Source organism: Bos mutus, chromosome 24 (genome assembly GCF_027580195.1).
Source record: "Bos mutus isolate GX-2022 chromosome 24, NWIPB_WYAK_1.1, whole genome shotgun sequence".
In the NCBI taxonomy this organism is placed as follows: Eukaryota; Metazoa; Chordata; class Mammalia; order Artiodactyla; family Bovidae; genus Bos; species Bos mutus.
This window is the reverse complement of record NC_091640.1, coordinates 41,329,179-41,354,867: the sequence shown is the minus strand read 5'-3', so window position 1 is coordinate 41,354,867 and position 25,689 is coordinate 41,329,179. Positions and strand designations below refer to the sequence as shown.

The window sequence follows — 25,689 nt, the reverse complement described above, 5'->3', positions numbered from 1 at the left end:
GGTGTTTTTAGCAAAAATGAAGTCACCTTCTAATCCCAACATACTGTTGCGGAGAGGCTGCAAAGGCTGTTGTGCACTCACAGTGCATCCCAGTCAGATACGTGAGTGGCTGTTTGACTCGCCTTCCCCCTCGTCCTCTCTCCAGCCATTAGGAACTAAGGTGGAGGGTGCTTGAGACAAGAGCTTGGGACAGGTGCTGTTTTATAAACACTTTATTTCTTCATCATCACCTCATACAGATGCTGAGGTACCACCCTCTCTTTCCATTTGGTATGCTCGTGACTTTTTGTGGTATTTTTCCTTAAACAAGAAAATTTGGAGTAAACACTGTGTATTGCCAGTTAGTCTTCTAACAGTAATTTTTAAATGCTGTTGTATCGTCAATGCAAGAAGACAACACCAACAGTACAGTACGAGGGGGTCACACAACGTCATGGCGGGAGAGGACTCACGGAGGTGGGTGAGACCACAGCAGGGGTATGGACATGCACCCAGAGACGTGCAGGGCAGGAGGAGCAGGTGGACTTGCAGCCCAGCTGTGGCCTCTGTGCCTTTCCAGGACGCTGCCGTCTCTCCCCTCTAGGACACAGGAGATGCCTTGTCTACGGGCTTCATGGTTTTTTCATTATGAAAAGTTCACTGAATTCGACAGGCTGAAGCATTTCAAAAATTCTTAAGAAACAAGAACGCTGACAAAATAAAATTAACTTAAAACACACTAATTCAACGTGGAAATAAACCAAAGCAAAATGTTAACAGTGCAGATTTAACAGGCAGTCAGTATTGCATGTGAGGGTGTTCAGAATGTCTTATAATGTACATTTTTAAAACTTTCATTTTTAATTTATTTATATCATATTTACTGTTTAATATACTTTGTGTAAAAAAGATGGAGACAAAAATAGTTTTCTGAGCTATGAAAAAAATTAAGTTCTTACAGGCACATTTACTGTTTCATTCTAGAAACATCTCAGGTTCACAGGTTGAACATTCAGCAGCTGTGTTTTTGTTTTTGTTTTTTTAAAAAAACATTCTTTGACCTTGGGAAAATCAGATCTCTCCTTTTGGGGTAGAGTTCAGTTGATGACGAAGGTGTGATTATGCAAATTACAGTGAATTATTCCGGATAATCCATGCCAACCTGCATCACACGTGCGGCTTCTCCCCAGGTGGCTCCTCATCACCGAGCTCCTCCAAGGAGGTGGGTTCTCCGGGTGATGGAGCTGGTGAGGCAGTGGCGGGGTGTGGGGCCCAGCGGGACGGAGGGCGACGGTTTGCTGGTCTCTCGGGCCTGGAGAAGCAAGGCTCTAGGGATGGAGCAAGTGCAGAACAAGGTAGTTCCTTCAGAGCGGAGGAAGAGAAAGACAGCGTTACGAGAGGGACAGGTCCTCCAGGAGGGCACACCCCCCACACAGACTTCTCTAAGACAAGTGCAACAGCCCAGCAGGTCTGAATGCTAATACACACATTGCTCACGGAGAATGTGTTAAAAAAAGACTACGAATTCAACACGAATGACCATTGCCAGCAGTCATGGGAAGATAGCAAATTGTGATGAAAATGTGGCATGAGATGGGTGTAAGTGGCTTTGGAATTGGGCTGCAGCAAATGGAAAGGGGAGTCAGAGGGGCGAGTGGTCTGCATGACCCCATGGGCCTGTTCTCGCCTGGCCGTGCACATCGTTTCAGCCTTCTGAAGCATCTAGTCAGTTGCCGTGGCCAGTCCTGGGAGGCCAGCCTCCCTGCGCCTTGGTCTGTGGGCACCCGCAGAGGGCCCCAGGATGCCATCTGGCTGCATTAGCAGCAGGGCTCACCTTCAAATCAGCTCTGCTGCTGCTTGTTCCAGGTGGACCGGCACTGGGTGAGGCCCCCACAACAGGGATGTAACACTGCAGGCAGAAACTTTGATGGAGGCAGTTTTATCTAATGACTCTTACTGGCAGCAGCGTCAAAACAGGGGAGCCCGAGTGCACTCGTGCTACTGTGCTCCGGGCTGCTGCACCTTTGAAGAACCCTGGGGCTGGTCACCTATAGTATGTCCTCTCAAGGCCACTGCTCCTTTTTTGGTTTTACAGACTGTTGAGCCACTCGTCCTTACTCTGCAGCCAGGACAAAGGACACCCAGACTCAGGATCTGCGGGCACAAAGGTGGGGCAACTGTGGCAGGAGGAAACGAGTTCTGTCTACAGACACCCACACAACAGGAGGCTGAGGAGGGAGACCACTGTTGTGAAGAACATGGAACAAGGACCCTCAGAGCCACTCCAGAAGTAAGTGGAGGGATGTGAAGAGATGTGATGAGCACAGCAGAGACCAGACAAGGAGCATGTAGCCAGCAGAGTGAGGAAGAGACAGGGAGGGAGAAGGTGTCGGGCAGAGCACAGGAGGGTGGGGAGTGGCTGCTGCCTGGGGCCAGCAGAAAAGCACTGACACACGATGATGCTAACATTGCTAGTTCTGGTGGCTTTTTACATGACTGCAACTTTTTACGAGCCCCAGCAGCAGAGCTCTTATACTAATGGAAACCATGGCAACCAGAGATACCTTGCCTATGAAAGCACGTCAGCACCAAAACAGCAGAAATAAAAGCGTACGTGGGACGGCGGCTGAGAAGTCTGCTACTGCTCAGGGTCTTTTGGTGTCTCGAGGTGTGTGTGGTGGGGGTAGATTGCTGGAGTAGGTTTTTGGACAGCACTGTGGCCCATTTCTACCTAGCTGATGCTGAGTGACAGGGGTCTGTTTGTGCTACCTCTTCTCTCGCATTTGTGCATTCCTACGGAAAGAAAGGCTGTGTGACCATGAGTTAAGGAGACAAAGTTCTCCTTCATGTCACACCAGCACTTGTGAGCAGAGGATGCTCTCTTTTCCTGAGAAGCCCCTGCAGTGGAATAAGTTAAAAAGGTAAGAATTCAACACACCTGGCCAGTGCCAACGATAATGGGAAGACAGGCAGTAGTGGGGCTCTTGTCCTTGGAGCACCTCTTCTAGAAAGGGCCGCTGTAGCCACTCTGTCATGTTTCGTGGGCCACATGCTTGGTCTTTGAGAGCCACGTGTGTTTAAGGCCAGCAGATAAGGGGAGGTAACCATCCTCGATTGGAAACAAGGCTGGTGTTTTCTCATGCTCCTCGACCGGGGCTCTGAAGGTGGTTCTACAGTTTTGGGGCAGGAATGACTGTTTTGTTGACAAAGTTATTGAGCACTTGGTCAGCTGTGGTGACCCCTGGAAGGTCAAGATACATTTGTATTTCTTCCCTCTAGTGTGGTTGTTGAAAACAGAGGACAGCTTCCTGCACAGCACGTGGCAGTGCACACTGCCACCACAGTGCCAGTTGTCGGTGAGCAGGCACAGACCGTGCTCTGCTCAGACCCTGCAGGCTCGTCAGTCCCCTTGCAGGCCAGTGTGCCTTTACCGCACAGCAGAGGGGTCTCTGCACAGAGCATTCAGCACCCAGCGGTGTGTGTGGGGGCACGTGGGCCTGTCCAGGCTGGCCATCTGTCCCTTCAGATGGATGCTGGGCCAGCCCTGAGCTACACAACAAGCTCTGCAGACAGTGGAAAGAAGGAAGAAAGCACTTACGGAGTGAGGCGGGCTAGAGTCCCCAGGGGGCAGTTAGTAAGACAGTTTGGTTCTGGACAGAAGAGACAGACAAAAGAAAAGAAAAGCAAGTAGGTTGGAAAGTACTTTACAAGAAGAACAACAGTAAAGGTTTAAAGTCAACAGGCCCAGGTGGCAGCTCCAGGGATAGCCATCCTGAGAAGTGAGGCTCAGCAGAAGTGGGTGCGTAGGCCGGTCTGTGCCCAGCCACGCAGGAGGGGCCTCACGACAGCAGCCTCTCTCTTGTGCTGCCTGTCCTCCTGTTCTTCCTGAGCTGCCCCGTGGCACAGAGCGTTTCCAGTGCCCCACAACTGCAGGTTTTGAAACAGAGCCCATTAAACAGCGGGACTGTCTTAGTCACAATGACCAAATGACTGAGGCCCAGACTAAAACTTTCCCTTCAGATTTTCAACTGAGACATGTCCAGATTCTCCTCTCTCTCTACCTTAGCCCTCCTGTTCATAGCCTCTCTCTGCATCGTGCTACGACTCCAAGAGAAACAAAGGAGCAAGTAGCTTGTGGGGTGAGCGTGAGAGAGGGGACTTTACTGCAGTGCCCATGCCTGGCCAGGGGTCCTCCAACACCATGTCTTGGGGTCGCCATGAGCACTCAGGGAAGATGCCCCATGGGCTCAGAGAGCAGGGTGGAACAGAACTTGTTCTGCGGAGTTTGGAATGAAAACCCAGAACTGTCACACCATCTAGAGAGAGACTCATTTAGTAAGACAGCTCAGGTGAGGAATCATCCCCTGAAATCTAGAATAAGCTATTTTCCACAGAGAAAGGAAGAAGCCATGATATCTCAGTACTGCCCAGGGAGCTCCATGCCAGTCTGAACCCCTGACACTGGCCCTGGGCCCCCTTTAAATCAGCCGTCACCTTTTCTGGTAGCAAAGAGACTTTATGGAGGACCAAAGAGTGGGCCATGGCTTTGTGCAGGTAAAGCCATCTTTGTGTCTGAGTGGTATGATCCCATTATTGAGCCGTTTCCTTTATAGTCTCACATTCATTTGTGACTCAGCATTTTTAGCCTCCAAAACAAAACCTGTTTTGTCTCTAATACAAATGAACACTGCAGCCAAGCCGAGTAATGCTCTGGGACCAAGATCTCAGTCCCAGGAGATGGGCACTCTCCCTGCTAGATCCCCTGCAGCAGCAAACCACTTACCTGAGGGTGGTTTAACCCCCGCCCCCCGCCGCCCCAAGGGGCGGGTGGGGTGACAGAAGGCACCATCTGTCACCTGAGAACAGGCAGCCTCCTCCTCAGAGCACACAAACAGCTTTCCCACAAAGACACGTACCTTTGACAGGCGTAGGCCACAGATGATCAATATTAGGTTGAACCACATAGCATTGCCGTTTCTGAAGGTCACTGGCAATTTCTCATGGTTTTATCTACTTCAGATTTAACTTTGTATTTTGAATTACACTGGGAAGCCACACATTACTTATCCCTCTGTGGGATGTGTGGATGGCAGGGGCCTCAGGTGACACAGAGAAATACACCTCTTCCCCTCCTGAGCTTTCTTCTCCTCACCTGTGCAGCTGCAGGGCCTCGGGAGGGAGCAGCTAGGGAGCCAGAGGGTGTCTCTGTGTCTCACCTTTGCCATCGGCTGACTGCCTGGCCTGGAGAGTGCCCTCAGGTGTCTGGACTCCACCGTTGGGGAGGTTTTGCATCTGGCTTCCTAGTGGGTCAGGCCTTACCCAGGTCTATACACAACGGTCTGACCAAGAGCTGGAACTGTCCTCCAGCCCCACTATTTTCATGCCTGGCATTATCATCTGACTTTGTTTATTTTGCTCATTCCTGCTGCAGAATCAGGAATTGATTTTTAAGTGGTGTGGTCCAATTATACCACATGTGGAATTGTGAATAACTTTAAGGGGCATATAATAATGATAATGTCATAGTAATGTGTGATAATATTTAATGTGTGGTCATAGGTAGCATGATAACAATAGGTGAGGTGTAAGGGGGATGACGACAGTAATCTAGTTGTATGAAGGCACGCTGTTGACTTTATCCATTCGTCTCACCTGGTTTTACTGCTCAGAGAACTCTTGCACACAGAGAGGGTAAGGGGATCTGTGGAACATAAGAATGCTCTCTGCACTTAAGTCAGCACTGAATAGACAACCATGGATCACTGAGCCAGAGCATAGGACCTGAGTCAGTCCCAGAGCTACTTAAAGACCACCATCTCCTTGTCTTCAGAGGATCACTGAAGGTGGTAAGATGAGTTTCTAAGCAGCAGCTCGGGGCTTGTGTTCCTGCTTATTCTGTCCTCCCAACACCCTCCTGAACTCAGGTGATCCGGTACACAGCCCCAGGGTCCTCCTTGCCCACTTTGAGAAAGACCAGTGGTGGGGGCATGGTCGGGGGAAGACTCAACCTCCATTACCTCGATGGACCCTGGTTCGGCCTTGACCACCGTTTCTCCCATGTGGTTGTCGCTGCTGCTATTTGTGGGGCTGTGGGCAGCCTGCCTCCGCTCCTCCTTTAAGGCATGTTCCAACAGCTTTCTGTGGAGGATCCGGGCCACGTTCTCGGTGAGTGTGTAGCCAGGGGGAGCAGATAAGTCCTGCCTCAGGGGCGTGCCCTCTCCCCCCTCCTCCCTGCATGTCTCTGAGCCACCCCCAATGGGGCTGGGTGAGCGGCCCCGGGAGCTGGGGCTGGTGTCCTGGCCTGGACCCAGCTCCGGCCGGGGCTCGGCCGAGCGAGACCGACTCGCAGTCCGCACCCCCTTCTGGAAGGGGTCCTGCACCACCGGGCTGTGGTCGATGATGCTGAAGAGGCTGGAGAGGCCATCGTTCATGGCGGTGTGCACGGGGCTCTCGCGAGTGGTGGTGGAGCGGGCCCAGGCTGACTCACCACACCCCTTCTGGGCCACCCCCGGGGAGGCCCTGCTACTTGACTGGTCCACTCTGGGAAGGGGCTTCCGCTGCAGCTTGGGAGACCCGTACTTGGGGGAGCAGCATGTGCGTTCAAACTTAGCTTGCACCTTCTCAATGGCGGGGGCCACCTGCCTGTTCCTGAGGCCACGGGAGGGAGAGGACGCGGGTGTGGCGCCACCTCCCGCCTTGGGTGTGAGACACTTGTGTGGGCTGCCCCGCAGGGCTTCCGTCTGTAGGCCGACACTGATGGTCTGGACTGTCTGTGTTCCTGTTGTCCGGGACCCATTGGTCTGGCAGGCCATGTCCTTGACCAGAGGCTCAACGGGGCTGGAGCAGACGGCGCTCCTGACCGAGAAGGCTACCTCCTTCATATCATCACTCAGGTTTCTGGGCATTTCCAGGCTGTGCAATGGGGAGGAGAAGCTGAGGGTGCTATCGAGGGGCTGGAGCCCCACCTCCGTGTAGTCTCGGGGGTGCCTGGAGGGGGCACAGGGCCACCTGCTGAGCACATGTTCAGAAGGGCTCCCCTTGGCATCCCCAGGGCCCCCTCGGACCCTGCTCTCACCGACCCCCGCCATGATGCCCTCCAGCCTCCGGATGGCGGGTGGGCTGTGCAGCCCCTCCCCAGCCTGCTCAGCACAGACAAGGTTCCGCGGGGGCTGCTTCTGGCAGTGCTCAGGGTTGGTCACGGTGTCCGTGGTCAGGGTGATGCTTGTGGTGAGGTACCAGGTGGCATCAGAGAAAGGTTCAGTGCTGGCCTCAGGCCGCGTCCGCCCCACCTCGGTCCTGTCCACCCAGGGGTCTGGAGGCCTGTCGTCCCAGCTCTTGCTGTTGAACTCCTCGATGTACTTGAGGTCATCAGGGGACAGGGGTGGGGTGACGTCCTCCTTGCTACATGTGGGGGGCAGGCCCTTCTCCGGCAGGAAGGGAGAGCCATCCATCAAGCGCTGGAACTCAGACATGGACGACACAGATACAGCCCTGGGGAAGGGGAGAGGAGCGGTGTGAGCCGTCACCAGCTAGGGAGCTATGGCCCCAAGACCCCCAACCCAGCGCAGCCCACGGCCTGCCCCTGTGCACTGTGCTGACAGTCTCCACTTGGGCTGACCCTTTGGGTTTTTATGGCCGTGGAATTGATGCAGGAGCCTTGCACTGGTCAGAATTTACTACGGCTGACTTTCAAAACTGGGGGTAGATGTGGTGCTCCAGGGTAGTTGGAGTTAAGTTCCAGGTCCACTTCGCACTGGTTTGTTTTCAGCCTACAGTGGGTCCACAGGCAGACGGGAAGCCTGGCTGTGGCCTGGCCTCTCCGTCTACTGACAGGCACCCTTGATGCCAAATCTGCGGGAGTTTCCTGAGTTTCTCGCCTTAGAGCAGACGTGACTGCACCACAGTCCAACCCGGATACAGGCGTGGTGGGGAGGAGGAGAGGCCACCACAAAGTAACTGTCATCTGACATCTCCTCTACCCGCTCGCCTCATCTCTCTCAGCTCAAGCACTACCAGTCTCCCAAGGGCAGTGGACGGTGTGAGCAGGCTGGTGCATGATATCAACACCATTTCAAACAGAAGTCCCCTCCGGGCTCACTCCTCCCCTTGCCTTCTGCTCCATTTAAACAAATTTGTTTATATGGGCCTTTTCAGACATGCCCCACCATTACATATGTGGGTTACTAGAAAATGATTACAAACACCAGCTACTTTATATTTACTTCAAGGATTACTCTTGGTAATACTGTAATAAGTCATCCTAGGACAGCTTTTAAACGGTCAGTCTAAAATGTCTCATAGCATATCAAGAGGGAGTTTTTTCCAGCCTTTAAATCAGAAGAGAGGGGTTTCCATGAACTTTTCAAAAACATAACACAGCTCTTGCCACGACACTAACACACATGAACACAGCACTGGCCTTTTTGTTGTTAACGATCTAAATACTGTGTACTAAAGCAACTGCTTCTCCAGAAGTTTTACTCTAAGTCATTTTTGAAGCGTCACAGTGCACTGCTGACTACAGATAGACTTTTAAGACCAGGAGGTCTTTCCTGCGGTAGTGTACTGTCATTTCATCAACTTTACTTACCTTTGAAGATTTCCCTTGTGATTTTCTTCTTCCTATAAAGAAAATAAGTTCACCAGAATCAGTCAGTACTGGCAGATTTGGGGCTGCTAAGGGTCTGCTTTGCTCTTAGGAAAACATTTAAAACGTATCTGGAAGCCAAGTTTGGGCCAGGAGTGCCTCTGCCCCTCAGCCCTTGGAAGGTCAGTAATGACACCAGCATCCAGGGGCGATGAGGGAGGGGCTACGTGAGTGAGAAAAACTGGCTGTAAGCTTTGTCCCAAGGCGGCTCTTCTGTGTTTCTCAGAAGGCAGTGCTTTGTGTGAGAGCCTCAAAGCTGCTTCAGTGACAATGTGTGAGAGAGCGAGCGTGCAAGTGAGAGGAGGAGTAAGGGTTGGGAGGAGGGTAAGTCCGGGTAGACGTCCCCTGGCCTCAGCCTGGTAGAGAAGTCAGGGTGAAAGGCACAGACACGACATAGAAAATAAAGAAGCTACAGGATATGCTGTATGGCACAGGGAGTGCTGCCAGTGTTTTATAGTAACTGTAAATGGAGTATATAACCTGGAAGAACTGAACCACTATATTGTACACAACATTGTACACCAACTGTACCGCAATAAAAAATGAAAGAAGTCAGTGTGACGTCCTTAGATAGAGCACTCTTGGTGTTTAAACGTCGCCCTTGGGCACTGGGAAAGCTACAGTGACCTCCACTAAAGAAGAGAACTGCATACATGGTTCTCCTGAGCAGAGGACACCCTTGTGCGGACCCAGTCCAGATGGAGTGAGGCCCCAGCCAGCAAACCCCTCAAGGATCCCCCAGAGAGCCCTGGCTACTGCAGTGGTCAGCATGGGGTCACCTGGGGTGGCATGCTGGCGATGTCACCTCTGCTGGGGTTCAGGTGCCAAGGAGGAGGTCCCCACTTCAGCAGCACTGCCTGACGGGCACCCCTATCTGCTGAGCATGTGGGACAGGTCAGATGACAGGTGCAGCCACTGTGAGACCGGCTCACAGGGAGTGATTCTTAAAATTAGTCTTTAACCAGAAAAACCCACTGCCATCCTGTAGGGATTTCTGCACAGAGCTAAGCTTTCCCCTTTACTGATCTAAGTCCCATAGGTTTCTAGTGTTGGATTCTTTTTCCCTTTACATAAAGAAGGTATTTATTGTATGTCATTGGTTACTGACATTTGCTACTTCCAATGTGAAGTACTTTCTTTAAAAAAAGACTTTTCTGTTATTAACATGTTTTCTGAAACCAGAGACTGTGCTGTCATTTTAAGGAAATTGGCAGTTCTGCACTTCTGAGATGATCTTTTTCCTCCTGGATTTCACTGGACAGCTCCTGAGACTCCTATTCACATGGGACACAGGCTCTGAATTTCTGACCTTGAGATAAGCGGCCAAGTGCAGCAGGGAGCCTGGGGTCAGAGCCACCCCAAAGCTCTCACATCGTGGAAGGTTCATTTTTACTAACTTCAGGACCATAATGTGCAGAGCCCACAGCCTGCCAGCCACTCAGCCAGCTTCCCAAGCCCTCACCCTCCTTCGCAGGTGACTAGACCCAAACCCAAGCTGACCTCACGGAAGCAGTTCCTGAACTCCCTCTGGGGCCCACGGGCCGGGGGCTCCTCTGGCTCATCGTCCAGGGACAAGGTGTCCAGGTAGAGGTTCTCCCGCGCTGAGCACCTGTCCGATTCCTTCAGCTTTGACAGCGGCCGGTCCTCAAACGCACTGGAGTCTGTGTCCATACAGGGCCACATCCCCGCAGGGCGGGGCGCCCGAGGGCTCCCTGGGTGGGTACAGGGGCGGGTGTCCCCCTCCTCTTGATCACAGAGGAAACTGCCACCTCTCCGGGGACTGTTTTCTTTCTGCAACTTAAGGGTTTTAAAAGTGAAAACAATTAGCCTGAAGACAGTGAGACATCTTACGTTCTTAAAGTTCTGGCGTCAATTTAAAAAATAACACCACAAATGCTTTAAAAAAAAAATCACAATTTTATCTGGACTAGAAACATCTGCATTAACCCCAGGCAAGTCAACCCCTTCTGTAGAGAATGTTATTGTATGTGTAACTGAGTGCTGTGCTCACGGGAAATCACACATTTGTTTTTAAAATCTAACAATGCCAAATGACACATTGAGAAATCGCTTTTTGTAGTTAACCTTCCGAATGTAAGACACATTCAGTGGAAAGCCATCAGTGACAGCCGACTTCTGGGGTGAATTTAGTTTTCTTAAATAGCAAGGTTTCCTAACAACAAAGCATGGTGTCCAAGTCATTTGGAATGGGTCCTAAATAAACCTTGCGTGATCGCCTGGGTTACAATCACTGGGTGTCGAAAACAGCTCACACTTTGCTTGAGAGGATGAAAATTTAGCTACAGAGGTAACCTAAAGATCTGGTATGACTAGAAGAAGTAAGCATGTGAGCCACATAGGCTGGAGTCGTACTTTTCCCTGACCTGGTAAACGGAAGCAGCAGGTGGAAACCACAGGAGACTGGAGCTGCTATATGTGGCTAGTCCTCTTGCTCAGTGTCCCCACCTGTAAGAAGGGTGCTTCCCTTCTGGGACTGCCAGAGGACTGCAGGGCCAGGCCCACCCTAAAGGGCAGTGTTCATCAGGGGACTACCACCAACTCCCCTCAGGCCTGTGGGAGTCCTTGGGCCTGGGACACTGATAAATGCCTCATCTCTTCACAGCGCGAGGGGCCTTCCGGAGGGGCCCATGGAACCATGGGGACGGGCAGGGACATGTGTGCAGGCAGCACTGTCTCTTCCCGTGCTCCCCTCCCAGCCTCCCCTGAGGCAGTAGGGAAATTCACAGAATCCGCTCCCGTGCTCCACCATGCCTGCCTCTGGACTCGCCTCCAAGGACGGCAGAGTGCTGAGATGGTAGCCAGAAGCACTGACCCTCCCTCTGAAGCGCATTCATTTACAAAGCCTCTGTTTTAACAAAGCCTCTGTCACAAACTACATCTTGTGTCCTAACTCAAGCCTTCAGCCACAAGTGTGTCACTGGGAACAAAGCCATATGGAGCGATGGGGACAAAGGGCTTCTCCTCATTTCTGGTAATTTCTGAGGTGGGTATCACCTTTATTTTAGGAGAAAGCAGCCAGACCTTAAATGCTGGAGTTTGACGCAGCATTCCAGTTGAATCAGGGAACAAGCAAAGTCACCCCGGGTATCAGCTCAGCTGAAAACCCTCTGCGCTCTCCCCCAGCCCCGCTGACATAGTTCTTTGTCATTTTCAAAGACCATAAATCCTTTTTTTTTTTTTTAGGAAAGCTTTTTATTATTCATCTATGTATGTCAGTGTGATTTAGTTTCAACATATCATCTCCAAGCTATTTCAGGCAGAGAATTAAGATTAAAATCACATCTGAAACTGTAAATGTGCATGGAGGGTGCGTGTGAAGAGGGGGAGAATGACTACAGTGGGGAGCTACGAACCAGCACATTCTCACTTGGCAAAGCGGGGTGTCAAAAATAAACCTGGGCAGCCAGGAGCAGCATGCACTAGAGCTGGTAAGTGTTAGGTTCCCTAAAAATGAACTGGAGTGGTTTTAGCTGGAGGTGTCTGCTGCCAAGATGCCTCTGCAGTGCTGTCACAGAGTAAAAGGCCCTTAAAAGGATAGGGTTTCCTAGGAGAGTCATTTCAGACCAGCCACCAGCACCTACTGTACTTAGAATCCTGCAGGAGAACAACTTCTAGAGCAAACACCAAATTTAAATGATGTGCCTTGGGGCTTCCCAGGTGGCTCAGACGGTAAAGCCTGCAGTGCGGAAGACCTGGGTTCGATCCTTGGGTCAGGAAGATCCCCTGGAGAAGGAAATGGCAACCCACTGCAGTACCTTCACCTGGAAAATCCCATGGATGGAGGAGTCTGGTAGGCTACAGTCCATGGGGTTTGCTAAAAGACATGACTGAGTGACTTCACTTCTTCAAATAATATAGGCAGCAAAACACCCTTCAGAGTGTCCCCTTACCTGAACTGTTTCCAAGAAAAAACGTTACTTTGTACACAGGTTTTAAAAGAACAGGCTTTTTTGCTGTAGAGGCAACTGATTTAAGGAAGTCACTGGAAGAGTAACAGAATGACGTTGGAGCTTTCCTTCAGGTTTTTAACAGAACCTAGAGCCTCTGCAGGCTAACTGGGACCTGATGATTCACAGGAGAAATGTGATGTGACTCCAGAGAAGTTAACCCTCACCATTAGGTCTGGGCAGAGACGAGCTGCCGATGCAATAGATAGTGTGTGTTACATGACCTCTACCACATTCCCACAGTCATTCATCACATAAAACTCCTCACGAGGCACAGAAATCATGTAGGAATTCAGTGCCCCTGCACAAGTATGAAGCATGTGTTCTCGCAGTGGAAAATGGATTTACTGTTACTCCTCTCACCATCTGTCTAGGCCATCATAGACAAGGTCACACGGCCCACCACGTAGTCAGATATCGAGGGGCATGCTTTATGAAGAGCGCTCGCCTGCATGTCCAGTTCATCTGTGGAACATGCAGCTAAAAGTTAAATGAACGAACAATAACTAACAGACCTACATATGCTAAACACGTCAAGTCAGTTTCCTTTTATAAAAAATGCCTTTAACTGCTTTTCCTAATTTTCAGGATTGGGTACTGTGATTTTAAAAATGTCAAATACTGGGCTGGAGTTATTTTTTAAAGCCACAACTGTATATCTAAAGCATCAACAAACCCTCTTCTAAAAACAGCAGTGAACTCACGGTACCAATATGTGGGGTCCACCACAGATTTCAGAAACAGATGAAGGAACACCCAGAACCCACGTCTCACTCAAGTCCGTTTGCTCAAACGTGTTAACCTGGAAGACTAAAGTTCTGAGGCCGTCATCGTGGTAGGACTGTGGCAGTAGTGACAAGCTGCAAATGGGCTTCAGCCCCTGCTCACTCACCTTCCCAAAGACAGTCTTAAAATGCTGCTCATCCCCAGGACATTAACTCTTTAAAGGTGAACATCACCAGAAGTCTTACTAATCGTTCCTTTATTAGAAATTACCCTCATTCCCCAAAGTAAAATGAAGCCCTTAAAGACTCGCTTCATTTACATCCAAGGTTATATCCACAGTGAAGCCAAGACAAGAGCAAGGAGCTTAGAGCTGACAGGCAAAGAGATGATGACCATGGTCTTGCTGGGGTGCAGGAGGGACCCTCCAGGGAGGGGCCTGGAACAGCCATGACACTAGTTAATTAACACTGGGTGAATCTATAAGCACTCTGTCAGAGTACATGCTGCCTCTGCCCCGTGACTCCCACCCAACAGCTGATCCTCTGCATGGAGCACAGGCACATCGAGGGTTTAAGACAGGACAGTCTTCTCAAGTGTCACATTCTAGGCCAAACAGGAAGTGGCCAACCTTCCTTTGATAGACTCTGGGGAATTCTGAAATGAGCCAGATCACCTATCAGTTTGGGTGACTCAGCTGTGTGAGTAACCAAACCCAGGAAGGACGTCAGGCCTCTCTATCTGCAAATGCACTTGCTTCTGCTCAGGGGTTCTTGAGCCAAAAGCTCCTGGTTCTTTTCAGTTCTCACTTCCACCCTCCCTCCCCACCAGTAAGCAGAAACGGACCTTAGCCATTGCACCTGCAGAACAGAGGTCCATGTCTCAGGAATAAGACAGCACATTTTCCAAAAGGCAGCATGCTGCTGCTGCTAAGTCACTTCAGTCGTGTCTGACTCTGTGCGACCCCATAGACGGCAGCCCACCAGGCTCCCCAGTCCTTGGGATTCTCCAGGCAAGAACACTGGAGTGGGTTGCCATTTCCTTCTCCAATGCATGAAAGTGAAAAGTGAAAGTGAAGTCGCTCAGTCGTGTCTGACTCTTAGCGACCCCATGGACTGCAGCCTACTAAGCTCCTCCATCCATGGGATTTTCCAGGCAAGAGTACTGGAGTGGGGTGCCATTGCCTTCTCCAAAAGGCAGCATGGGCATTTGTAAAATAATAGGTTATTTTTCCTGCTTTCAGTTTCTTATTAATACATTTCCTTGAGGCCACCTGAATTTATAAGTGTGACAGGCTGAAATTGTATGCGATGTCAAAACTCAGCCCGGAAAGAATCCCAATCTTTCATCGTTTTCATGTGGAAATTAATTTGTGCACCACTCAAGCAGGATCACAGCTATGCAAACTGTCCTACATCTGACGCAAGGCAGGGAATGATTATCTGCAGAAAACTTGCCTCTCCCACTGAACTCATCTGTGTTTTTGAATCGTTTGTTTAGTTGAAGATAATGAACTACCAGTCACCTCCCCTGACCGTGTCCTGTCTAATCACAGCTCTGCAAGATTCACAGCAGGTGCAAACAGTCTGACTTCCTACTGAATTCAGCAGTTTCTTCACTAATGGACAATTCCATTCAAGCTGGAGCAGTCACTGTGACCACATCTTTAGTGGCAGACTTAAAAGCTAGTTTGCTTTTTGGCAGAAATCACTTTCTAAGATATGAAATAACCTTGCCTTTCAAGTTTAGTCTTTTAACACCTTAAAAAAGTTATCCCCACCCCCAACCAGACACATTGAGTAAAGTCACCCACTGACTTTGCATGAAAAGACCTGTGTTGTAGGAGGGCTGACCCTAGGTCTCCAACCTGGAGCCCCTAGGATTTCTTCCTCTTCCTCTGGAAGCCCCTAGATCAGCCTGATATGGCAGAGACTCCAGAGCTATTTCAGTTTCCCCTCTGAGTTCCCTGGTTTCCAGGCCAGGCATCCCCGTTCCTCCTAGGGGCACCCTCACCTGTTCAATTCTCCACAGCATCTCCTTCTCCTGCCGCCCCCACTCCTGGCGCTCCCGGTCCAGGCGGTCGAGAAGCTCCACCTTCTCCCGGTTCCAGTTCTTCTCGCTGTGGTGGATCTGCCAGCGCAGGTCCATGACCAGCCTGTGACTGTCCGCCAGCAGCTTCTGCTGCACCTCCCTCTCCTTCCTGAATGCCCCTTTGCTGTCGGTGCAGGAGCCTGGGTCTCCCAAGCTCTTTTCATTCTTTGCTTCCAGCTGTCAAGGATAAGACATGGGAACTTAGTCCCTGACAGTCTCACATTATTAGGTGAAGAAAACCTCAGCACATTCATGTATTATCCCTGGAATCGTGTTTAAATCAAGATCTGACCAAGCTTACAGAGGAAATAATTTTCGTCTTTAAAGTCTTAAAGTCTTAATTATGAATCCCCTTGCAGACTCCGAGTCACCATGTCTCCTGCCTGTTCTGCTGTACAGCTCCTTGAAGGCAGGCACATGTCTATCCCTACATCCTTCGCCCCTCTGTGGAACCTGGTAATAGGGCAGCGATGGAACCTAGCAGTCTATAATAAACACACATCAAGCACCCAGGAGGTTGAAGACCACAAACAAGCAAGCAGAAGAACTCCCATCTAGACACCACATGCACACTGCTGAAAACCAAAGAGGAAACCTTGGAGGCAGACAGAGAAAAAAACCACCCATGGAGGCACAAAGATGGGAATGACAGCAGACTTCTCCTTGGAAACTATGCAAGTCAGGGGACAACGGAGTAACACAGTGAAAGGGCTGGAGGGGGGAAATCTGTACTCGGCAACATCTTTCAAAAATACAGGGGGATACAGGTTTTTCAATAAATGGAAACTTAAAAAAAAAATTACTGTCAGCAGACCTGCATTTCAAGAAATGACAGAGGACATTTTCGGGCAGATGGAATGATATACCAGCAAACACTTTGATCTACACAAAAAATGAAGAACACTGGAAATGACTGGAAATCCTGAATAAATACAAATATAACTCATTTTCTATTTTTAATTGCTTTAAAATACTACTCAGTGTCTAAGGTAAAGATGGTTGCAGCATGTTGTGTGTTTACAGATGTGTAGAAGTAAACTGACAGCATTGCCAAGGACCGGAGGGGGGAACTGGGGTGTACTGTTGGTGACTGTGATAGACTTTAGTGCCAGATTCATGAGCACAAATATATACCCTTTTTCCTATTCTAGATAAGCAGATCCCTGACGTCCATCCATGGCCCCATGTTAATCTACTGAATTCTAATGGTTTCTAATCTATTCTCTACCTCTATACCAGAATAACTTCTTAAAAGTGCAGGTCAAAATGCTTTACTCCCATGACGAAATCAGGATCAGTGTTTTGATTCTTTGAACATTCTTCTTGCCACTCGTCCATGGTGAGGTGCAGCTGCTCGGGTGTGCCATCCTCCTGTCTTCATGATGTCCTTTTCTCTCCTTTTCCATGTAGCCACTCCTGTTCATCTTCCAAGATTCTAAGCAGGACTTTGACAAACAACCCTGCCCTGAGCCTGCGGACTGAGGTGTGTGCCCTGCACACTCCCATTCCTGGGAGCCTGTGTACAGGTCTGGCAGGGCACTTAATCACTCTGTTACTAACTTTGGCCCTTTTCTGCTCTCCCACTGTACTGAGAACCCCCTAAGGATCTGTCTTTTCTGTTGGGGGATCCCTGGCAAAGCAAGCTCTGACTTCGGAGTCAGTTGAAGGAATTAGATTTGGGGATTGACACAACATGGCCTCCACTGAGAGAAAATATTTCCCTCTGGATAGAATTCAGCTGTTTTGCATTTAAGTGGAAATGAGCAAAGATGGCACTATTATAAATGTACTAGCATCAGCCCACATTCATTGTTCCCTAGGCCACAAATGTTTGAGAAACTTTAAACAGTTTGGGGGCAGAAGATGAAATCTTTACGTATTACCCACTTGGCTTCTAGGTTTGAAGTTCTAGCTTTACTTCATGGTGTTCAGTGATTATCCCTGAGGCTTTATTTGTAGCAAATGTGTGGGTGGATACCAGGTTCCTCTAAAACAAAGATGAAATGTTTTGAAGCTGGCTGGCTTCAAAGATTATGCCTTCTCTTTTTGGCTATGCTTATATTTCTGAAAATATTTAGCTGTTTCCCCCATAAACATATTTTTAAAGTAAGCTTAAAGGCAGCTCATCAGAACGTCCTTACTCATTTATCTTCCACAGCTGGCTCTTCAGGCTGTGAACGAAGATAAACAGAATATCTAGTAAGACGCTCCTACCAGGCAGTCGGCAGGATTCATAACTGGGTCAGCGGCTGCATCCTTGTCCAGCCTGGCCAGGAGCTCTGGTCTGGCTGTGCTTTGCTGCTGCCCCTGCAGAGGCAGCTGTACCTTGGCCCCTCCAGAGCCTGGTACTTCTGCCCCTGTGGGCCAGGTGGCAGTGCAGGTGAACCTGTGGGCACTGCGGAAGCTGTCTTCTGACAGGACAAGCCCTCTCAGCTTTTATCAAGACTATTTAGAAGATGTCTTCTTTCCAGGCAAGTTTTTTTTTTGTCTCATGATGGGGCCAACTGATAGAAAATCTTGATTACAATCTGCCCAGAAAAGAGATTATCTGAGATGGCGCACCATGATGGGGGCGTGGGGAGACACCCAGAGAAGCAGTCTGAGCAAGCAGATACCACACAGGAAGTGACCACTTTCAAAGGTTTCCAGGGAGAAAGCCCACAGAAAAGAGCATTTCCGGTGCAGCCTGATCTTAGTGACCAGGGGTGTGGTCTTAAGTCTCTGAGACCCTGTGCTCCGCTGTGCTCTAGTCTCCACTCTCAGTGAAGCCTCTGCAATCTGAGACAACATGCTTCCTCCGGCCTTCATTTCTCTGTGTGAATAAGGACAGCACGACTCGTCAGGGCATGTGTAGTGGGAGGTCTACAAGGTCTTCCCAGCACTGGGAGAAATCTAACGGAAAGCATTCGTTTGCTTTTTTTTTTTTTAGAGATAACAAAACCACAACCTGCGTTTTCTTTGCTTCTGTCTGAATGATGGCCGTGTACTGATCACCATTTCATGCTGGTCAGGCTTTGGTGGCACTAAGGACATCCTTGCTCCTTTCTCCCCACCAACATTCGCTATTTCTAGTCTTTCTGATAAGGGCCACTCCAACAGCTGTGAGGTGACAGCTCATTGTGGTCTTGATTTGCATTTCCCTGAGGATCAATAACAGAGCATTTTTTCATGTATCTGTTACCTGAAGGCAAAGAAAACTCAGGCAAGAAGACACCTGCACCCCCATGTTCCCAGCAGCACCATTTACAGAAGCAATGTAAATGTTCATGGATGAATGAATGGATAAAGAAGATGTGGTACATATATACAATGGGATACTACTCAGTGGTGAAAAAGAACAAAATCATGCCATTTGCAGCAACAGTTGGTGGAGCTCAAGGGCTTTATGCTAATTGAAATCAGAGAGAGAGAAATACTGTGTGATCAGAAGTAGATGTGGAATCTATAAGTAAACAGATGAAACCAAGCTCATAGGTAACACTTAACAGATAAGGAGCTGCCAGGGGGAAGTGAGTAGGGAATGGGTGAACTCCTCTGCTTTTAGTTTAAATAAACTGGATAGTAATAAAAAAGAGACAACCTTGTTCTACACAGAATGGGGAAACAGACGCTGCTTTTGAAACACTGCTGGGTGGGAGCCGTGTTTCACACCTTGGGAGAGGGAAGAAGAGGGAAGGATGGCACCACAGGAAGGCGGGGGACCTCCCAGGTGCCCGAGGCCCTTGCTGCGGGTTTCTCCTTGCCCCCCTTTCCCAGCCAGGCCCTGGGATCCAGACCCTCCCCGCAGTTGGAGAGGAGGCCAGGCCGTACCTGCTCCAGGCGGCATGTGAGCGCGGCCCACTCCACATCCCAGGCAGCCTTGTCACCTGCGTATTGCTGCTGCAGCCGCTGGCGTGCGCGCGCGTCCTCCCGCAGCTCTGCGCGCAGCTCCTCGAGCAGTGCCTTGAGGGCGCAGAACAGCGGCTGGGTCTCTGCCACCTGTGGGGACATGAGGGCAGCTCTGCATCTCATGAGGGTGAGGACAGGGGCCTGGCCAGCAAGGGAGGGGGGCTGGTTTGGGGCTATGGTGGGAATCTGCACAGTTAGGGGGAGAGTGGGTCCCCTGGCTGCTCGAGGGCCACTGGGCCGATGCTGCTAAGGGCTCCTTGGATGAGGAGGCTGGTACCACGGACACCTGAAGCAGAGATGGGAAGAAGCTGAGGGAGGCGAGGGGAACCGAGCCAGGGCTGCCAGGATGCTCTGCATGACTTCAGACCTCACAGCCCTGGTTGACAACAGGAGTAATGAGATAAACTCACCTCTGTGTGCTGTCACTTGAGTGCCAGCTGTTGAACCAGAGGGAATTAATAAAGGGCTCGTGTGTCTCATCAACGTGGTGGTTAGTCTCCGATTTGTAGTTACTAAGAGGTCATATATGCAAAAAAGCAGAGTCGTGGGGTGGGGGTGACTTTTAGGTCTAACAGTTAAAAGTAAAGGCTTAACATGCCGGTGAAGGCTTCCTTGTCCTCCCTCGAAATACAGTCACTGCCCAGAATCTCTTTTCTGCTCGCTAATGGCAGGAATAACTACTGTAACTACTTGTTTATCTTGTGCCTCCCCTGTCCCCCCACCTCCAAGTTGTCAAAGGCTGACCACCTCCCACATTTCTGGTGCTCAGCTCATGGAAGCATGCAAACAGGTCTGATAATGAAGAATGGATTCTTATTACTAACCTGCTCTACCTAACTTAAAAGATTTTGTATTTTCCAATAATACCTATTTAGTTCTATGAACACACATTTCAAAACCATGATTGCTATCTCAGTATGCTTCAGCATGGGCATTATATCAGAAGGTTTGTCCAAATGAATTAATACACCCTGAATCAATGATGGTACCTGGATAATAAAAGCCACATCAGTCCATCTCTAGAAACCAGATGGAGAACACCTAAAGCCCGTTGCTAGCTCCCTGAATGGTCTCAAGGCAATCCTCTTTGGTACATTTATAAGACAGGAGGACTTAAAAGCTCTCTCAGTCCTACCAGAGGCACTCTGTCTGTACCATGGGAAGACAGAGCCCCTCATGCTCAGAAGAATCCCCCCTCCTTGGTAAACCTCCTGTCCCAGGGCAGCGAGCCTGGGATCTGCATGCCCAGCAGCCTTCTCTCTTCCATCAGCTTGAGAGTCAATCATGCTTTTAAAACCATCTAGTCAAATCAATGAAACACACATGTACGTATGCAAAAATGGTTAGCCATGCTTGGGAAGAATTTGTGATACTCTGGATATACGTTTGGATGTTAGAAGAGAGAAATTCCTTAACATGAACTTTATCACTGAAAACGACATAGTTTTCTCCATAATTTATATGAAAAGTTTTAGTATTAGATACAGTAGACTTTTGGTCAGGTGAAAAGGTCTGTTAGCATTTATTGCTCCTTGATTTTCCTCACCATTAAAACCAATTTTCACTTTTAACTGAGAGTACAATTCAGTTAACATTTGCAAAACTTGGCAAATAGAAAACCTAAAAATCCTGTACGTTCTTTCCAACTATGAGAATATAAGTAAATCACCACTGTTCTCAACAAGATATTCATAAAATGTGTGAAACTGTAATCAATGCAGAAGCTTCTTTAAACTCTACACCAAAAGTATTTAAAGGTATGTATGAGTGAGGTGTTAGTCTTTTCACAGATATACATCTTCCTAAGTATAGAATTTGTTTGCTAAAAAATTATTTTATGGTAGACTTGATTTTTCATCATTGGATTTTAGATTTTTAAAAAATTACTACTTTTCAAGTCAAACTATTTTAAACATAAAATCACGGTAATTTTTATCCAAACTTCGGAGCAGTTGTCTCTGTTTCATTGAAGAAAAAGCAGAAAACCACATAATAAATCACATGTGATCAGTACTTTCCTATGAACCACAAGTCATGTATGTGGTCAGCTTTGGGGTTCTTCTCTAACAGCACTGACAACATCAGGACCAGAATTTTGTGCTCCTTGAAAGCAGGGTTCACATGACTGTCCTTTTGCAGATTAAAATTTTGCTTCTGCTGGAAGTAAGTACTTTTTGGCATTAATAGATATCAGATTAAATAAAATCAAGTCTTAATGTTTTTATGCACATTTGGGCCAGAGCAATCAACATAATGTCCTGTTATACCAATACTATATTTAATCATCATGGGATAAGCTCAAACTTGCTTTGGGGTGAAGGTGGCCAAAGGGGACAAGAGCCCAGAGAATCGATGCTATTGGTAGCTGTTACCACCGTCACCTGGGCACAGCATGTGGCCTGGCACGCAGCCAACCTAGTTCTGCCACTGGAGAACAACAGCAAGAACTATGTCCAAGAGAAAACTGAAGACCCCGAATGAGCCACAGACAGGCACTGATCCTTCCAACTGACTGTTACACACACAGAAACCCAGTGACGGTGACTAACACTAGTTTCCAGTGGGCCAGGGGTGTGATGATCCTTCACCTACAGGACAGTGCTTGCATCTCACATCGAGCCTGAGTGCACGCTGGCACATGCCCTTGTCACAGGGGAGCACCCACAGCAACGGGGAAGCTGTCTGGCCGCGAGGAAGCGTGGAGCCTGACTGCGATCCAGGTCTGCCTGCGCTACCCAAGACTGGACAAGCCTGCCAGCATATGTGAATTCTGGCAGCATAACCCTGCCCAAGCCGCAATTTTAAGGATAGCTAATCTAGGGCTTCCCTAGGGATCTAGGAGTTAAGAATCTGCCCACCAATACAGGAGACACATGGGTTTGATGCCTGGTTCCGGGAAGGTGGCACAGGCCGCACAGCACTTAAGTCTATGTGCTGTGACTACTGAGCCTGTGCTCTAGAGCCTGGGAACTGCAACTGCTGAGCCTGAGCGCTGCCACTGCTGAAGCCCGCGTGCCTGGAGCCTGTGCTTCACATGAGCAGCCACTGCAGTGAGAAGTCCGAGCAACCACAGCTAGAGAGTAGCCCCTCCTTGCTGCAATGAAGATCCAGCACAGCCAAAAATAAACAAACAAAGATGGCTAATCTCTGTGAAGCAAACTCCATTCCCCACATCAAGGGGAATAACAGTAGCCCTCCTGAAAGAACATCTAGACGTTACTCTTCTCACTTCTCCCAGTGGTGGCTGTTTGCTGGGCTATATTTTTGGTAGAAAGACCCGAATCAAGTCAAGGATGGAATCAAGACTAAGTCTTCAGGTCAAAGTCATCTTAGATACAGAGCTTTCAGAACCTTCTGTGCCAGGTGCTGAGCTCTATAACCTTTTAGTTTATATATCTGGTAAGTATACAAAAAGTGAAATTGCTCAGTCATGTACGACTGTTTGTGATCCCATTGACTGTAGCCTACCAGGCTCCTCCCTCCATGGCATTTTCCAGGCAAGAGTACTGGAGTGGGTTGCCATTTCCTTCTCCAGGGGATCAAACCCAGGTCTTCTGCATCGCAGGCAGACGCCTTACCCTCTGAGCCACCAGAGAAGCCCTTCTGGTAAGTATGGGCAATTGTAATTAAAAAGGCCAACTTCCCAATTTCTTTCAGTTCAGTCGCTCAGTCATGTCCGACTCTTTGCGACCCCATGAATCACAGCACGCCAGGCCTCCCTGTCCATCACCAACTCCCGGAGTTTACTCAAACTCATGTCCATCGAGTCGGTGATGCCATCCAGCCATCTCATCCTCTGTCGTCCCCTTCTCCTCCTGCCCCCAATCCCTCCCAGCATCAGGGTATTTTCCAGTGAGTCAACTCTTCGCATGAGGTGGCCAAAGTACTGGAGTTTCAGCTTTAGCATCAGTCCTTCCAATGAACACCCAGGACTGACCTCCTTTAGGATGGAGTGGTTGGATCTCCTTGCAGTCCAAGGGACTCTCAAGAGTCTTCTCCAACACCACAGTTCAAAAGCATCAATTCTTCAGTGCTCAGCTTTCTTCACAGTCCAACTCTCACATCCATACGTGACCACTGGAAAAACCATAGCCTTGACTAGACGGACCTTTGTTGGCAAAGTAATATCTCTGCTTTTTAATATGCTATCTAGGTTGGTCATAACTTTCCTCCCAAGGAGTAAGCGTCTTCTAATTTCATGGCTGCAATCACCATCTGCAGTGCTTTTGGAGCCCCCCACAAAAAAAGTCTGACACTGTTTCCCCATCTATTTACCATGAAGTGATGGGACCAGATGCCATGATCTTCGTTTTCTGAATGTTGAGCTTTAAGTCAACTTTTTCACTCTCCTCTTTCACTTTCATCAAGAGGCTTATTGGTCTTCTTACAAAGCAGCAGGATAAAATGTTTCCACAATTTCTTTCTCAATTCTAAGGACATTTCAGCCCTTTTAAGCTCGAATAACCCTCCATTTGCCATCAGGAGTTTGTGCTATAAAGTGTTAAAATAACAGGTTCAAGTTTGGGCTTTGGCCAGTAGGACTGTTATCCAATTATAAGTGAAAGTCACTCAGTCGTGTCTGACTCTCTGCGACCCCATGGACTATAGAGTCCATGGAATTCTCTAGGCCAGAATACTGGAGTGGGTAGCCTTTTCCTCCTCCAGGGAATCTTCCCAACCCAGGGATCGAACCCAGGTGTCCTACATTGCAGGCGGATTCTTTACCAGCTGAGCCACAAGGGAAGCCCAAGAATACTGGAGTGGGTAGCCTGTCCCTTCTCTAGCAGATCTTCCTGACCCAGGAATCAAACCAGGGTCTCCTGCATTGCAGGCGGATTCTTTACCAACTGAGCTATCAGGGAAGCCCTATCCAATTATAGGACACATGTTAATAGAAATTGAAAAGAAGTTTATAGATAGGTAGCAGATCAGTTGGTGAGGCAACACCAGCTATTTTATAGACTCACTTTTGCTTAAGATTTCTAAGACATGCACATAAGTAATTCTGTGAAAGCTATACTTAACATCAACCACTCTGCTGCATCAGAGCCACTGCCTTTAGAGATGGTGTAATCTAAAATTGGAACAGAGGTACTGACCTGCTGCTACGGGCTGACCCACAGAAAGGCAGTCACAATAGAGGTGCTGGCCTCTGCCTTATCCTCACTTAGGCAGAGTCCTGCAATGCTGTGGTTGGCTGCCCTGACCACCCGCCGCCCACTTCCACATACACACCCATGCATAGTTCCTATTTGACACATAAGGAGGGGGGGCCTCTTGCAGGTTCAGTAAAAGTAACTCCTTCACCAGCAGGGGTGCCATGTCATCCTTTACTGAGATTATCTTTACATATCTGTGTGTGCTTGGTCTCGGTCACGTCCAACTGCAACCCTCCAGAGACTGTAGCCCACCAGGCTCCTCTGTCCATGGGATTCTCCAGGCAAGAAGACTGGCGTGGATAGCCATTTCCTACTTCAGGGGATCTTCCTGACCCAGGGTCGAACCTGCATCTCTTCTGTCTCCTGCATTGGCAGGCAGAGTCTTTACCATTGCGCCACCTAGGAACCCCCTACAATATTTTAATCCAGCAACATTTTAACAAGTAAGCCATTTGTCATTCTTATCTTCATTATTACATACAGATTAAAGATTATTTTCTAAAACCATCATCCCCACAGATAAAGGAGAATGAGTCATTAAAGACTGGCTGTGAAAATATAATCTCTTATGGAAGCTTGCAGAGATGACGGACTCATCTGTGGCCAGAACTCACGTGTCCACTGGCTGCGAATACACTGGGTGACCTGGACCAGGCGGACTCCATGCCTGCAGGTCTCCCATCATTTTCACTGAAGGCCTCGGAAGAGTAAAGGTGGGTGTGTGAGAGGACATATGGACACAGATTGAACAGGTATAGACCCAGAACTGTTGCCAAGGCTTCAAAGTGTGATGGAAGGGCAAGTGGACAAGTGTGATGGAAGTCAAGTAGCCAGATGGGAAGAATGAACTGATTACCGGCAAGCTCATTAGTGTATCAGAGCTTGTGCCACAACACTCGGAAAGGTGTGTCACAAACTACCTGCCACCCACAGGTAGGTCGGGGAGGTAGGGCTGGGGCCGAGAGTATTTCTTCAGGAAACTTTTGTTACTTGTGACTTTCCACACCCTGAACACGTGCTACTTTCACAGTAACAGGAAAAAAAAATAAATAAACAGCAAAAATAAAGTGCTTCCTAATCATAAACTCTGGTCAGGTTACTTCCACAGAGTTGCATGTCTCTTAGGTGAGGCTATAAAGTTGCAGAGTCTGAAGAATGAATCTGGTGCAACATATGAAAGTGAAACATAAAAGCTATCAAGGCTCAAGAGGATTGCCTTCTTATTTAAAATATA

The 25,689-nt window shown here is 48.8% G+C and overlaps 1 protein-coding gene across 1 annotated transcript in view; it reads right to left on the bottom strand.

The window, feature by feature from the left end:
* Positions 1-202: 202 nt before the first annotated feature.
* Positions 203-25,689, bottom strand: part of MTCL1 (microtubule crosslinking factor 1) — a 113,011-nt gene continuing 87,524 nt past the window's right edge. The window contains 6 exon segments of the mRNA XM_070361497.1: positions 203-1,341; positions 5,997-7,470; positions 8,570-8,601; positions 10,127-10,423; positions 15,331-15,585; positions 19,219-19,386. Of these exon segments, the coding sequence (XP_070217598.1) occupies positions 1,147-1,341; positions 5,997-7,470; positions 8,570-8,601; positions 10,127-10,423; positions 15,331-15,585; positions 19,219-19,386 (2,421 nt within the window). The 3' untranslated portion in view covers positions 203-1,146.